This window comes from Rhinopithecus roxellana, chromosome 14 (genome assembly GCF_007565055.1).
Source record: "Rhinopithecus roxellana isolate Shanxi Qingling chromosome 14, ASM756505v1, whole genome shotgun sequence".
NCBI lineage: Eukaryota > Metazoa > Chordata > Mammalia > Primates > Cercopithecidae > Rhinopithecus > Rhinopithecus roxellana.
The window spans coordinates 51322759-51339128 of NC_044562.1; the positions used below are offsets into that span (position 1 = coordinate 51322759).

General features: G+C 38.2%; 1 protein-coding gene across 1 annotated transcript in view; it reads left to right on the plus strand.

The window, feature by feature from the left end:
* NCKAP1 (NCK associated protein 1) overlaps positions 1-16370 on the plus strand; it is a 121963-nt gene that overhangs the window by 84433 nt on the left and 21160 nt on the right. Inside the window, exons 21-23 of the mRNA XM_030916584.1 lie at positions 2378-2596; positions 2785-2915; positions 3196-3293. Of these exons, the coding sequence (XP_030772444.1) occupies positions 2378-2596; positions 2785-2915; positions 3196-3293 (448 nt within the window). The remainder of the gene's footprint in view (positions 1-2377; positions 2597-2784; positions 2916-3195; positions 3294-16370) is intronic.

Genomic DNA, 16370 nt, shown 5'->3' on the forward strand with positions numbered 1-16370 from the left:
TGAAATGTTCAGTTACATATATGCAGTGTTAAGATGCATGTCTTGCAGTAGGTCACAGTAAGATATTTGAAAACCTGAGGTCTAGATGAATCCTTACATGTTTTCTGAATTCACATGTTGCTGTTAAATAAGCCAGTAGAATTCCAGATTCTTGAATTCTCAATTCTAATTAGAATTTCCTGAGTTATATATGAATATATATTTATGTATGTATATGAAATAGTGCATTGATAAGTCAGAAACCTTTCAACTTTATAGATATTGTTTTAACCTTTTTCTAAAGTTACCTACTTATTTATTAATATTTATTCATGAAAATTTTTATTTATTTGAGAATTTTTTTCTTCGAGGTCTTGAAGCAATTAATAAAACAAAATTTTGTGAAAGGGTTTTCAAAGTTTCTGTAGTCATTAACAGGTGGTAGTTGTATTTGCACTATATACTTAACAATTGTGTTAAATACTGTCGGTAATAATGAGATAAAGATAGAACTGTAGCTGGTGAGGTATACTAAAAGAATTAGAGAACAGAATATGACAGTATATACATTGGCAGTAAGTTGAGTGTTAAATTATCAGTTGACTTGAGAAGAGTCTGGCGATGAACTGTCTTTTGTTCTCCTTAGTAAGTCAGGCATCCTGACAGTAAAACCCAGAATGCCCTAGAACTTAGACCAGAGGGACATTGTGCCTTGTGGTGTTTATTATTCTCAAGTGGGTTAGAGGTGGGAGATTGGTGGGTGGAAGGTAAGGTTCAGTTTACAGCTCCCTTATTTTCCTTGTAAACAGTCTGCTTTGTTAATCCACAGAGAAGCAATTTCTTTTTTTTTTTTAACCAAACATCTACTTAGTGATTAGGATCAAGGCAAAGGGAACAGCTTGTTTACCGTGGAAAGATATATTTATTTTATTTTATTTTATTTATTTTGAGACGGAGTTTTGTTCTTTGTCCAGGCTGGAGTGCAGTGGCACAATCTCGGCTCACTGCAGCCTCCGCCTCCCGAATTCAAGCAATTCTCCTGCCTCAGCCTCCCGAGTAGCTGGGACTACAGGCATGTGCCACCACGCCTGGCTAATTTTTGTATTTTTAGTAGAAACGGGGTTTAGCCATATTGGCCAGCCAGATAGCTTGTGAATATTAGTGGGTTGGTTTTTGTCAATCACCTGAGCACAGTCTTAGGACTTAGGGATTATACACTAAGATAACACTTTTCGTCTTGAGTTGGCTCTTCTTGGCCTGTTTCTAGTGATGGGATTTGTCAGTTTTCTTTTAAGGATTTATCCCTTACAAATACAAGTCTAAGATCTTTACAGATCTAATGCTCAGGGAATTTTAAAGAAAGTGAAATTGGGATGGCCAGTGTAGGATAAGATCATTTAGGGAAGTATTTTCAAAATTTCTGTTTGCTTTTTATTATACAGTTTCTTGAGATATAAACAGAACTGTGTTTTATGTGCTATGAGTGATTAAAGAAAATAAAGTTGTTTGTTGCATTATTTTGTTTGACTGTCATATACAGTTTGTTGAGAGGCAGCACTTAAGTCAGGCAGATCTGCAGTCAAATCCTAGTCATAACCACTTCCTAATAAAACCTTATCAATTTATGTGAATCCTGAGCTTTATTTTTTTTCCTCTGGGAAATATAGTGATAAGTACATTGTAGGTTTATTAAATGTGAGGATTGTAGGTAATTTATATAAAGTCTTAAAAACTACTGGCACCTAACAGTGTCAAATAAATTCAAGCTGTAGACTAAATAGTTAATTGTCCTTGCTACAAACAACTTACCATGTTAAAGCAATTTGTAAAACCCTCTATACTTAAATCATTTTTGTTACTGATATTCTTAGAATGTTTTTAATCATTTGTATTCACATTTCATTGTAGCTTTTAAGTTTTATTTTTATTTTTATTATTTTTTTTAAGAGTCTCGCTCTGTTGCCCAGGCTGGAGTGCAGTGGCACAATCTCAGCTCACTGCAACCTCTGCCTGCTGGATTCAAGCAGTTCTCCTGCCTCAGCCTCCCAAGTAGCCGGGATTACAGTTGTGCACCAGGCCCAGCTAATTTTTGTATTTTTAGTGGAGACAAGGTTTCGCCATGTTGGCCAGCGTGGTCTCAAACTCCTGACTTCAAGTGATCTGCCCACCTCAGCCTCCCAAAATGCTGGGATTACAAGTGTGAGCCACCACGCCTGGCCTTCATTCTTTTTTTATGTTGTTTCCTGGGAAGATAATGACAGTAATTTCACACTTTGTAATTGTTTTTAAAGTTAATTTTATTGCTTGTTTAATATTAGATAACAGTAGGTTGAGTGGTTTATTTTACATTAATGGAAAAGTCAGAGGCTTTTCTTATTCTTCTACCTCTTCTCCCCAGGTCAATTGTTGGGATGACTATGTATAATCAAGCCACACAGGAAATTGCAAAACCTTCAGAACTTCTAACAAGTGTAAGAGCATACATGACTGTACTCCAGTCAATAGAAAACTATGTGCAGATTGATATTACAAGAGTATTTAATAATGTGCTTCTTCAACAAACACAACATTTAGACAGTCATGGAGAGCCAACCATTACAAGTCTATACACAAATTGGTAAGGAATGCATTTAGAAATTTGTAGTAACGGAAAGTTTGTAATGAACTACTTAGGAAAATTTATTTTTTGTGAATAAATACTCATTCATATTGTCAGTCAACTTAAAATTATATGCAGGAATGTATATCATAATACATTCTGAATTAAGCAGTTTCTTCCAGTTATAAGTTTACATTTCTCCTTAGGTATTTGGAAACTTTGTTACGACAAGTCAGCAATGGCCATATAGCATATTTTCCTGCAATGAAAGCATTTGTGAACTTACCTACAGAAAATGAATTAACATTCAATGCAGAGGAATATTCTGACATATCAGGTGAATAATACTATACCACAGTTTAGAGAATGAAGAAAATTCTTTTGCTAGTGTCTTGATTCTTTTGACTTTTGATTCTGTTGTGACTGTTTCATACAATTATATGCATAACTGCATATTGTATCTTAGAATTACTTTTGTATTTTGTATTTTTTCTTTCATTCTAGAGACTTTTATCAGGATATTACATTAGTTTTTATAATGAGATGTTGTATTGTGTTAATGTTCATTTTCTTAAAGTATTTGTCAGAAGTATAAAATTAAGTACATTTTCTTTCAGAAATGAGGTCATTATCAGAACTACTAGGCCCATATGGTATGAAGTTTCTAAGTGAAAGCCTTATGTGGCATATTTCATCACAAGTTGCTGAACTTAAGGTAATATAGTCTTTATTAATTTTAGCTTTTAAATATTCCTGAAAAACATTTCAGGGATATGAGCAGCAAGCCTACAATGTTAATTATTTTAATCCAACATGAAAGTAATAATATGAAAATGAAATTAAATAGCTAGCAGGGCCTTTTTATGGCATCTTACTTTAGAGTTCTCTATTTTGCAGGTAAGAAAATGGAAAGCCAAAAGAGGTGAATTGACTTGGTAAAGGGGACAGAACCTCAGGGTCTTTGGCTTGTGGTCAAGCCTTCATAGTATTGTATCATGATGTTCTCTTTGAAATACCAGGTTCAAAATTCCAGCCAGAGTTAAAAATTTGTTCACATTTGGAGTTTGAATGTATTTGCTTTCCATAGATTATAATACAAACATTATTAGGCTTATTGTTTTTTCTTTTTCTTTTTTTTTTTTTTTTTTATTTTTTTTTATTATACTTTAAGTTCTAGGGTACATGTGCATAACGTGCAGGTTTGTTACATTTGTATATTTGTGCCATGTTGGTGTGCTGCACCCATCAACTCGTCAGCACCCATCAATTCATCATTTATATCATGTATAACTCCCAATGCAATTCCTCCCCCCCCCCCCCATGATAGGCCCCAGTGTGTGATGTTCCCCTTCCCGAGTCCAAGTGATCTCATTGTTCAGTTCCCACCTATGAGTGAGAACATGCGGTGTTTGGTTTTCTCTTCTTGTGATAGTTTGCTAAGAATGATGGTTTCCAGCTGCATCCATGTCCCTACAAAGGACGCAAACTCATCCTTTTTTATGGCTGCATAGTATTCCATAGTGTATATGTGCCACATTTTCTTAATCCAGTCTGTCACAGATGGACATTTGGGTAGATTCCAAGTCTTTGCTATTGTGAATAGTGCTGCAATAAACATACGTGTGCATGTGTCTTTGTAGTAGAATAATTTATAATCCTTTGTGTATATACCCAGTAGTGGGATGGCTGGGTCATATGGTACATCTAGTTCTAGATCCTTGAGGAATTGCCATACTGTTTTCCATAATGGTTGAACTAGTTTACAATCCCACCAACAGTGTAAAAGTGTTCCTATTTCTCCACATCCTCTCCAACAACTGTTGTTTCCTGATTCTTTAATGATTGCCATTCTAACTGGTGTGAGATGGTATCTCATTGTGGTTTTGATTTGCATTTCTCTGATGGCGAGTGATGATGAGCATTTTTTCATGTGTCTGTGGGCTGTATGAATGTCTTCTTTTGAGAAATGTCTCTTCATATCCTTTGCCCACTTTTTGATGGGGTTGTTTTTTTCTTGTATATTTGTTTGAGTTCTTTGTAGATTGTGGATATTAGCCCTTTGTCAGATGAGTAGATTGCAAAAATTTTCTCCCATTCTGTAGGTTGCCTGTTCACTCTGATGGTAGTTTCTTTTGCTGTGCAGAAGCTCTTTAGTTTAATGAGATCCCATTTGTCAATTTTGGCTTTTGCTGCCGTTGCTTTTGGTGTTTTAGACATGAAGTCCTTGCCCATGCCTATGTCCTGAATGGTACTACCAAGATTTTCTTCTAGGGTTTTTATGGTATTAAGTCTAACATTTAAGTCTCTAATCCATCTTGAATTAATCTTCGTATAAGGAGTAAGGAAAGGATCCAGTTTCAGCTTTCTACTTATGGCTAGCCAATTTTCCCAGCACCATTTATTAAATAGGGAATCCTTTCCCCATTTCTTGTTTCTCTCAGGTTTATCAAAGATCAGATGGCTATAGATGTGTGGTATTATTTCTGAGGACTCTGTTCTGTTCCATTGGTCTATAGCTCTGTTTTGGTACCAGTACCATGCTGTTTAGGTTACTGTAGCCTTGTAGTATAGTTTGAAGTCAGGTAGTGTGACGCCTCTAGCTTTGTCCTTTTGACTTAGGATTGTCTTGGCAATGCGGGCTCTTTTTTGGTTCCATATGAACTTTAAAGCAGTTTTTTCCAATTCTGTGAAGAAACTCATTGATAGCTTGATGGGGATGGCATTGAATCTATAAATAACCTTGGGCAGTATGGCCATTTTCACGATATTGATTCTTCCTATCCATGAGCATGGTATGTTCTTCCATTTGTTTGTGTCCTCTTTTATTTCACTGAGCAGTAGTTTGTAGTTCTCCTTGAAGAGATCCTTTACATCCCTTGTAAGTTGGATTCCTAGGTATTTTATTCTCTTTGAAGCAATTGTGAATGGAAGTTCATTCCTGATTTGGCTCTCTGCTTGTCTGTTACTGGTGTATAAGAATGCTTGTGATATTTGCACATTAATTTTGTATCCTGAGACTTTGCTGAAGTTGCTTATCAGCTTAAGGAGATTTTGGGCTGAGACAATGGGGTTTTCTAAATATACAATCATGTCATCTGCAAACAGGGACAATTTGACTTCTTCTTTTCCTAACTGAATACCCTTGATTTCTTTCTCTTGCGTGATTGCCCTAGCCAGAACTTCCAACACTGTGTTGAATAGGAGTGGTGAGAGAGGGCATCCCTGTCTTGTGCCAGTTTTCAAAGGGAATTTTTCCAGTTTTTCCCCATTCAGTATGATATTGGCTGTGGGTTTGTCATAAATAGCTCTTATTATTTTGAGGTACGTTCCATCAATACCAAATTTATTGAGCGTTTTTAGCATGAAGGGCTGTTGAATTTTGTCAAAAGCCTTTTCTGCATCTATTGAGATAATCATGTGGTTCTTGACTTTGGTTCTGTTTATATGCTGGATTATGTTTATTGATTTGTGAATGTTGAACCAGCCTTGCATCCCAGGGATGAAGCCCACTTGATCATGGTGGATAAGCTTTTTGATGTACTACTGAATCCGGTTTGCCAGTATTTTATTGAGGATTTTTGCATCGATGTTCATCAGGGATATTGGTCTAACATTCTCTTTTTTTGTTGTGTCTCTGCCAGGCTTTGGTATCAGGATGATGTTGGCCTCATAAAATGAGTTAGGGAGGATTCCCTCTTTTTCTATTGATTGGAATAGTTTCAGAAGGAATGGTACCAGCTCCTCCTTGTACCTCTGGTAGAATTCAGCTGTGAATCCATCTGGTCCTGGACTTTTTTTGGTGGGTAGGCTATTAATTATTGCCTCAATTTCAGAGCCTGCTATTGGTCTATTCAGGGATTCAACTTCTTCCTGGTTTAGTCTTGGGAGAGTGTAAGTGTCCAGGAAATTATCCATTTCTTCTAGATTTTCTAGTTGATTTGCGTAGAGGTGTTTATAGCATTCTCTGATGGTAGTTTGTATTTCTGTGGGGTCGGTGGTGATAGCCCCTTTATCATTTTTTATTGCATCTATTTGATTCCTCTCTCTTTTCTTCTTTATTAGTCTTGCTAGCGGTCTGTCAATTTTGTTGATCTTTTCAAAAAACCAACTCCTGGATTCATTGATTTTTTTGGAGGGTTTTTTGTGTCTCTATCTCCTTCAGTTCTGCTCTGATCTTAGTTATTTCTTGCCTTCTGCTAGCTTTTGAATGTGTTTGCTCTTGCCTCTCTAGTTGTTTTAATTGTGATGTTAGAGTGTCAATTTTAGATCTTTCCTTTTTTCTCTTGTGGGCATTTAGTGCTATAAATTTCCCTCTACACACTGCTTTAAATGTGTCCCAGAGATTCTGGTATGTTGTATCTTTGTTCTCATTGGTTTCAAAGAACATCTTTATTTCTGCCTTCATTTCGTTATGTACCCAGTAGTCATTCAGGAGCAGGTTGTTCAGTTTCCATGTAGTTGAGCGGTTTTGATTGAGTTTCTTAGTCCTGAGTTCTAGTTTGATTGCACTGTGGTCTGAGAGACAGTTTGTTATAATTTCTGTTCTCTTACATTTGCTGAGGAGTGCTTTACTTCCAATTATGTGGTCAATTTTGGAATAAGTGCGATGTGGTGCTGAGAAGAATGTATATTCTGTTGATTTGGGGTGGAGAGTTCTATAGATGTCTATTAGGTCTGCTTGGTGCAGAGATGAGTTCAATTCCTGGACATCCTTGTTAACTTTCTGTCTCGTTGATCTGTCTAATGTTGACAGTGGAGTGTTGAAGTCTCCCATTATTATTGTATGGGAGTCTAAGTCTCTTTGTAAGTCTCTAAGGACTTGCTTTATGAATCTGGGTGCTCCTGTATTGGGTGCATATATATTTAGGAGAGTTAGCTCTTCCTGTTGAATTGATCCCTTTACCATTATGTAATGGCCTTCTTTGTCTCTTTTGATCTTTGATGGTTTGAAGTCTGTTTTATCAGAGACTAGGATTGCAACCCCTGCTTTTTTTTGTTCTCCATTTGCTTGGTAGATCTTCCTCCATCCCTTTATTTTGAGCCTATGTATGTCTCAGCATGTGAGATGGGTCTCCTGAATATAGCAGACTGATGGGTCTTGACTCTTTATCCAGTTTGCCAGTCTGTGTCTTTTAATTGGAGCATTTAGTCCATTTACATTTAAGGTTAATATTGTTATGTGTGAACTTGATCCTGCCATTATGATATTAACTGGTTATTTTGCTCGTTAGTTGATGCAGTTTCTTCCTAGCCTCGATGGTCTTTACATTTTGGCATGTTTTTGCGATGGCTGGTACCGGTTGTTCCTTTCCATGTTTAGGGCTTCCTTCAGGGTCTCTTGTAAGGCAGGCCTGGTGGTGACAAAATCTCTAAGCATTTGCTTATCTGTAAAGGATTTTTTTTCTCCTTCACTTATGAAACTTAGTTTGGCTGGATATGAAATTCTGGGTTTAAAATTCTTTTCTTTAAGAACGTTGAATATTGGCCCCCACTCTCTTCTGGCTTGTAGAGTTTCTGCCGAGAGATCTGCTGTTAGTCTGATGGGCTTCCCTTTGTGGGTAACCTGACCTTTCTCTCTGGCTGCCCTTAAGATTTTTTCCTTCATTTCAACTTTGGTGAATCTGGCAATTATGTGTCTTGGAGTTGCTCTTCTCGTGGAGTGTCTTTGTGGCGTTCTCTGTATTTCCTGAATTTGAATGTTGGCCTGCCCTACTAGGTTGGGGAAGTTCTCCTGGATGATATCCTGAAGAGTGTTTTCCAACTTGGTTCCATTTTCCCCCTTACTTTCAGGCACCGCAATCAGACGTAGATTTGGTCTTTTTACATAATCCCATACTTCTTGTAGGCTTTGTTCATTTCTTTTTCTTCTTTTTTCTTTTGGTTTCTCTTCTCGCTTCATTTCATTCATTTGATCCTCAATTGCTGATACTCTTTCTTCCAGTTGATCGAGTCGGTTACTGAAGCTTGTGCATTTGTCACGTATTTCTCGTGTCATGGTTTTCATCTCTGTCATTTCGTTTATGACCTTCTCTGCATTAGTCTAGCTGTCAGTTTTTCCACTCTTTTTTCAAGATTTTTAGTTTCTTTGCGCTGGGTACGTAATTCCTCCTTTAGCTCTGAGAAGTTTGATGGACTGAAGCCTTCTTCTCTCATCTCGTCAAAGTCATTCTCTGACCAGCTTCGATCCGTTGCTGGCGATGAGCTGCGCTCCTTTGCAGGGGGAGATGCGCTCTTATTTTTTGAATTTCCAGCTTTTCTGCCCTGCTTTTTCCCCATCTTTGTGGTTTTATCTGTCTCTGGTCTTTGATGATGGTGACGTACTGATGGGGTTTTGGTATAGGTGTCCTTCCTGTTTGATAGTTTTCCTTCTGACAGTCAGGACCCTCAGCTATAGGTCTGTTGGAGATTGCTTGAGGTCCACTCCAGACCCTGTTTGCCTGGGTATCAGCAGCAGAGGTTGCAGAAGATAGAATATTGCTGAACAGCGAGTGTACCTGTCTGATTCTTACTTTGGAAGTTTCCTCTCAGGGGTGTACTCCACCCTGTAAGGTGTGGGGTGTCAGACTGCCCCTAGTGGGGGATGACTCCCAGTTAGGCTACTCAGGGGTCAGGGACCCACTTGAGCAGGCAGTCTGTCCCTTCTCAGATCTCAACCTCCATGTTGGGAGATCCGCTGCTCTCTTCAAAGCTGTCAGACAGTGTCGTTCGCATCTGCTCAGGCCTCTGCTACTTCCCCTGTTGTTTTTTTAGCTGAGCCCTGCCCCCAGAGGTGGAGTCTATAGAGACAGGCAGGTTTCCTTGAGCTGCTGTGAGCTCCACCCAGTTCGAGCTTCCCAGCGGCTTTGTTTACCTACTTAAGCCTCAGCAATGGCAGGCGCCCCTCCCCCAGCCTCGCTGCTGCCTCACGGTTAGATCGCCGCAGACTGCTGTGTTAACAATGAGGGAGGCTCCGTGGGCATGGGACCGTCCCGTCCAGGTGAGGGATATATTCTTCTGGTGTGCCCGTTTGCTTAAAGCGCGGTATTGGGGTGGGAGTTACCCGATTTTCCAGGTGTTGTGTGTCTCAGTTCCCCTGGCTAGGAAAAGGGATTCCCTTCCCCCTTGCGCTTTCCAGGTGAGGCGATGCCTCGCCCTGCTTCAGCTCTCGCTGGTCAGGCTGCAGCAGCTGACCAGCACCGATTGTCCGGCACTCCCTAGTGAGATGACCCCAGTACCTCAGTTGAAAATGCAGAAATCACCGGTCTTCTGTGTCACTCGCGCTGGGAGTTGGAGACTGGAGCTGTTCCTATTTGGCCATCTTGCTCCGCCTATCTGTTTTTTCTTAAGTAATTATCTTATGCCCTCTAAGTTGGATGAAAAATGCCTTTAGAATGCTTAATGTTTCAGTAAAGATGTAAAGAAACTGAAGCAACAGCATTTTTACTACCTTTTTTTAGCCTTTTAGAAATATCCTAGAGCTAAGGTGATTTATATTGAATGAATCTTTATATATAACTATGTAGTTTTTGAAATAATTTGAACTTAGGCCACCAAAACTTTTGAACTTATGAGCAGAATAGAGAAGTCATGTTTTAAAATAAACATTTTCTTTATAAAAGTTTTTTGGTGGTTACTTGCGTCTCTATTTTTTAGTTCTTTTTTTTTTTTTTTTTTTTTTTGAGATGGAATCTCACTCTGTTGCCCAGGCTGGAGTACAGTGGCACGATCTCATCTCACTGCAACTTCTGCCTCCAAAGTAGCTGGGACTACAGGCACACGCCACCAAGCCTGGCTTATTTTTGTATTTTTAGTAGAGACAGTGTTTCACCATGTTGGTCAGGCTGGTCTTGAACTCCTGACCTCAAGTGATCTACCCACGTCGGCCTCCCAAAGTGTTGGGATTACAGGCACGAGCCACCATACCTGGCCAGTTTTTAGTTTCTTAAGAAATGATGGACGGTACTGGTAAGTAGCCTAGAGTTCAGATGTAGCACATAGAGTTCTAAATGTCGTAATCTGATTTACTGAAAATGGAGCAAATATATAGAACAATTTCCACAAACAATAGTATTTTGCTGAGTGAATAAATAGCAAGAGTCAGTGTGACTAAAAGCTTAGTATAGTCAAAGATTTAAAAAGGAGAGGCAATATTACCCATTGGTTAAGAACTCAAGCTTTCGGCCAGGCACGGTGGCTCATGCCTGTAGTCCAGCACTTTGGGAGGCTGAGGTGGGCGGATTGCCTGAGGTTAGGAGTTCAAGACCAGCCTGGCCAACATGGTAAAATCCCATCTCTACTGAAAATACAAAAATTAGCTGGATGTGGTGGTGGGCGCTTGTAATCCCAGCCACTAGGGAGGCTGAAGCAGGAGAATCACTTGAACCCAGGAGGCGGAGGTTGCAGTAAGCTGAGATCACACCACTGCTCTCAAGCCTGCATGACAGAGACTCTGATTCAAAAAAAAAAAAAAGAACTCAAGCTTTAAAGTTAGGCTTTCCTGAATTTCAGACCTATCAATCACTTACAAGCTGTGATTTCAGTCAAATGTTTAAGCTTTTGCTTTAAGACAATTTTATGAGATCATCATGCATGTCAAGCTTTTAGGTACTCAGCATAATGTCTCTTATTTTAGTATTGATCGTATCATTATCCTCTCATTATTTTTAAAGTTTTCTGCAATTATTGTATAAAAGTCAACTTTTAGATGCCTTAAAATATAAAGTTTATAAACTTTATATGGTTGTAAATATACAAACATTGAAATGCTAGTCTTGGTTCTTTATAAGCAGTATCATTCTTATTAGACTGATTCTCCTGTAAATACATAATTTTTTTTCTATCCTACTGTTCTCAAATAACCAATTCCTCATCTCCGATTTTTTTCTTGTGTTCCTTCAGTATGAGATAATAGAAGAATTATGACTCCGAAATTTTACTTTAGCCATTTTTTATTTCAGACTGAATCAACTAGGCACTTCTAGAATTATCTGTATTATTTTTTGCTTTTTTGTTATTTAATTTGATGGCTACAGTATCATGGTACAGTAATAAAAATTAGCCTATTTTGAGTCTCTCTGAATTCATTTATATGAACAGTTCCTTAACAGTACTGCAAGGATCTGGCCTTCTGCTTTTCCTTCCTCCTTAACTCCCCTGGCCTGACTGGCCTGCTTGCTGTTGTGTCATTTCAGACTACCCTTCACTAAGACATGGTCATAACTTGCCTGTTCATGACGTTCATGTATTTTTCAAATGTCACTGTATCAGAATGTCCTTCCTGGCCAAACTTTCTAAAATAGCAAACAGTACTTTTTATTCTCTTCAGTCAGCGGTATGTGTATCTTAATTGTGACCTTTCATGCCGTGTATTTCTTTATGTCACTCTCACTAGAGTATAAACTCAGTTCTAAACTCTGTTAAAACCTTTTTGCAGACCTCACACATAGTAGGCACTTAGTAACTATTTGTTGAATGCAAAAATAAAAATAGCTAGCTTTGTTTGTTTATTTGTTTGAGACAGAGTCTTGCTGTGTCACCCAGGCTGGAGTGCAGTGGTGTGATCATGACTCACTGCCAGCTCGGCTCCCCTGGGCTCAAGCAATTCTGTCACCTCAGCCTCCTGAGTAGCTGGGACTACAGGCATGTGCCACCAAGTCTGGCTGATTTTTTGTAGAGACAGGGTTTCGCCTTATTCCCGAGCTGGTCTCTAACTCCTGGGCTCAAATGGTTCACCCACCTCAGCCTCAGAGTGCTGGGATTACAGGCACAAGCCACTGTGCCTGGCCCCAGCTTTCTTAACTATTTTATTCCAGGACTTTTCTAAGATCTTCACCTATCTTATTAACTCCTTTACATTTTTAAAAGAGGTGTTTTCTTTATTTTACAAATTAGGAAAGTGAGGCCAAGAAGGATTAAATAACTTGTGCAAGCTCACATTTTAGTAAGTGGCAAAACCGAAATTTGAACTCAGTCTGTCTAGCACCAGAGATTATGCTAGTACCATGCTACACTGCCTGTAGAACTGAGACGGATCTCAGCAGTCATCTAACCTACTCTTATCTGATGAAGGAGCACATGTTGCATTTTTCTAGATGTATTATCTGGTCTTTTTGAAAATGAGGCCATCTTATCAATTACTGTACATCTCTAGTTTATGTTGGTTTCGTATCTAAGTAGTAATTTTTTACTGGTCCTCATTCTTACATCAAGAGGCAGCGATTGCCTTTGACAAGATCACCCTTCACATATTTAAAAACTGCTTCCCTTCATGTGTCATCTTTCTCTTCCCTGTGTGGAATATATTCATATTCAGTCTCTTCGCCATCTTTGTCACTCCTTCCTCTGTACAAACTCTGGTTGTTTTGTGTCACCCTTAGAGAATAGTGCCCTGAACCAATAATGAGTTTCAGATAAGGTCTGGTAAGTGAGGGTACATTTATCTATTCTGGATACTGTACATCCTCATACAATTTAAGATAGCATGAACACATTTGGTAGGTATACTGTTTTCACAATCAACTTGCAATCAGATGAATTTTCTCTTTTTTTCACTTACGCTAACCTTAAACCATGGCTTTCCACATCTTATATTTTGTGAAGTTTTTAGACCTGAGTGTATGGTTTGTAGTTTTTCTTAGTAAAGTTTATCTTGTTAGGTATTGTCCGTTATTCTAGGGTCTTTTTTTGAGTACAGATTTTATCCTAGTCTTTTAACAATTATTTTATAAACTTAACTGTTTTAGCCTTGTCTCTAAGTATGAATGTTATCAAATATATTCTCATTCTTGAGAAGAAATGGAAGGTGCTTATGTTTTAACATTTCTCTCTCATATGTTGGAGTGGCTGTATTCTCTCTTTCTCAGATATTATTAAATTTTAAAGTTAGGGGAATGTGGAACTACTGTAAACAATGTTGACTTTCTAAATATCCTTAACCAAGGTGGTTACGGATGTTAAAACATTTTTTCTTGAAAACTTTTGATGTTAGCTTTCTGGTAATCTCCTGTGTGATTTATTTCTTACGTGACTTTTCATTTTACCTTCATAATAACTTCCATATTTTATTAGATTTAATATTGTAGTAATTATGATTATGTTTTGGTATTTGTTTTTACTTTTTTGCTTCTCAAATACTAAATCCTGACTTATTTAAGGATTGTGTTTTTCAAAAGGCTTCCTATGAAATATTTATATTTTTAATATTGTGCCTTCATCATTTAGTTCTTCAAAACAAGGTTAGTTGTAAGGATTCCATTTTCTGGAATTGTATAATGTTTTATAGTGATTTTGTTTGAGATCTCTCCTAATAACCTCAAGATGTAATCCAGATTGTTTAGTATTCAACTGCTTGTGTATTAAGAACTTGAGAAGGTGTTTATTTGTGACTTTGTTTTCTCAGCCTCTGTGTATGGAGGCATACTCCATATGTATTCTTGTATTTTATTACATAAGAAATCCTACAGATCATAATGATGTTTCATATAGATAAATTCAGTGTGTTGTATTGAAATAAATCTCTAAAAGTTATTCTGTCAGTGTCAGTGATGATTTTAATTTTTTTAGTGTCCTATAAAATTTCCTTAGAATAACCTAATTTTTGAAATTACAGAAGCAAAAGAACTTACAGATTTTTGCTTCCAGTATTGGTAGTCTAGGTAATTCAGACCACCTTATTTCCAAAGAACAACTTAAAAAGCTGGAGATACGAAAGAAGAACTAAAAAGATAGTTAAGTATTTCTAGGCTAATGCCAAGGAGAACCTGGGAAATCAGAGATGTAAGCCCAGCTTTGGAAGCCACTTTTCACCCAGGTACGTGTACTGAAGCAGAAGTAACATTTGGAAAACTAAGCTGAATTCTGGTGGCCTTGTGGGACAAGGGTGTCAGTAGTCAAAAACCTAGAGCAACGCCTTCTCAGAGAAGGGTGTGGGAAGTCTGCATAATTTCTCCCCAACCCTCTTCACATAGACACTCCGAAGGGTTGGACCTTCAGGATAAGGGTGAACTGGAAATGAGTCACCCCTCCCCGGGATTTGCAGCCCTGTTTATGTTGTATGCTTTGTCTAAGGCATCTCAAGCCTTGGTCCTGGATTAATGTGGTCCTAGGTTAGTAGTGCCCCAATGTACTTAGCAGAAGCTAACACAAATCTTCTCTGGAGAAAGATATCGTCATCCTAGGCTTCAGATGATTCCTGCAAATAGTTCATCAAACACATGACCTTCAGCTGGAGAGTGGAGGTCTTTTGGAGATTAGTGCAGGGTGGAGATAGGACGTTTTATATATCTGGCAGGCTGCCATGATTAAGTCATTGTCTTGTTTTCAGCTTCAAGCCTTCTTTTCTGTGCCATTGCCTTCAATTTCTGATTTATTCCTCCCTCTTGAGGTGTGATTTAACTTGCTTCTACATTGTGTCTCCATTATAAGAACTTGCTAATCATATTTCTCACCTCTCCTTATTCTTTGCTCTAGTTTCCATCTTCCAGAAATGTGTTGACTTTTCTCGTTTGATCTTGTTTTTTCTGCTGTTTCCTTTTTTTTTTTTTTTTTTTTTTTTTGATAGGTTTATGCCTTATTCTTTTTACCTCTGACTTGAGTGGATTTCTGAAAGGAGCAGTTTTAGACATTTAAAATTCTCTACATTTAATCAGCACTTCTACATAGTTTGCCTACTTGTTTGAGCGTTTTTTTTTTTTTCTTTCCAACTTCTATTTTATGTTCAGCGGGTGCATATGCAGGTTTGTTACATGGGCGAATGACATGTCACAGGTTTGGCATACAGATTATTTTGTCACCTTTTTTTCTTTTTTGAGACAGAGTCTTGCTCTGTCCCCCAGGCTTGGAGTGCAGTGGCGCAATCTCGGCTCGCTGCAAGCTCTGCCTCCTGGGTTCATGCCATTCTCCTGCCTCAGCCTCCTGAGTAGCTGAGACTACAGGTACCCACCACCATGACTGGCTAATTTTTTGTATTTTTTAGTAGAGATGGGGTTTCACTGTGTTAGCCAGGATGGTCTCAATCTCCTGACCTTGTGATCCACTCACCTCGGCCTCCCAAAGTGCTGGGATTACAGGCGTGAGCCACTGTGCCGTCCATGTGTACTTCATGTTTAGCTCCCACTTTTAAGTGAAAATGTGAGGTGTTTGGTTTTCTCTTCCTGTGTTAATTCCCTTAGGATAATGACCTTCAGCTCTATCCATGTTGCTGCAAAGGACATGATCTTGTTCTTTTTTATGACTGTGTAGTAGTTCATGATACATATATATACACACACATACACACACACACACACTACATTTTCTTTATTGAGTCTCTTGTCGATGGGCATTTGGGTTGATTCCTTGTCTTTTTTGTTGTTGTTGTGAATAGTGCTGCAGTGAACATACACATGCATGGGTCTTTATGTTAGAACGATTTATATTCCTTTGGGTATATACCCAGTAATGGGATTGCTGGGTTGAGTAGTAATTCTGTTTTAAGTTCTTTGAGAAATCTGCAAACTGCTTTTCACAGTGGCTAGACTAATTTACATTCCCATCAGCAGTGCATAAGCATTTCTTTTACTCTGCAACCTCACCAGCATGTTTGAGCATTTTGTTAGGAAACGTTTCTAAAAGTGGATCAAAGAGTACGAACATTGTGTTTTTTGATATTACCAGATATCCCTCTGAAAAGATTGTAGCTCACACTCTCCTCAGCAGAACTTTGTGATATCTCTAATAGCAGAGTTAGTATATACAGTGTTTTGGGGGGAATTGTAATATTTTAAACGTCATTCTGTAATTTCTTGGCTGGTTTGTTTTTTCTCTCTTTTTTAAG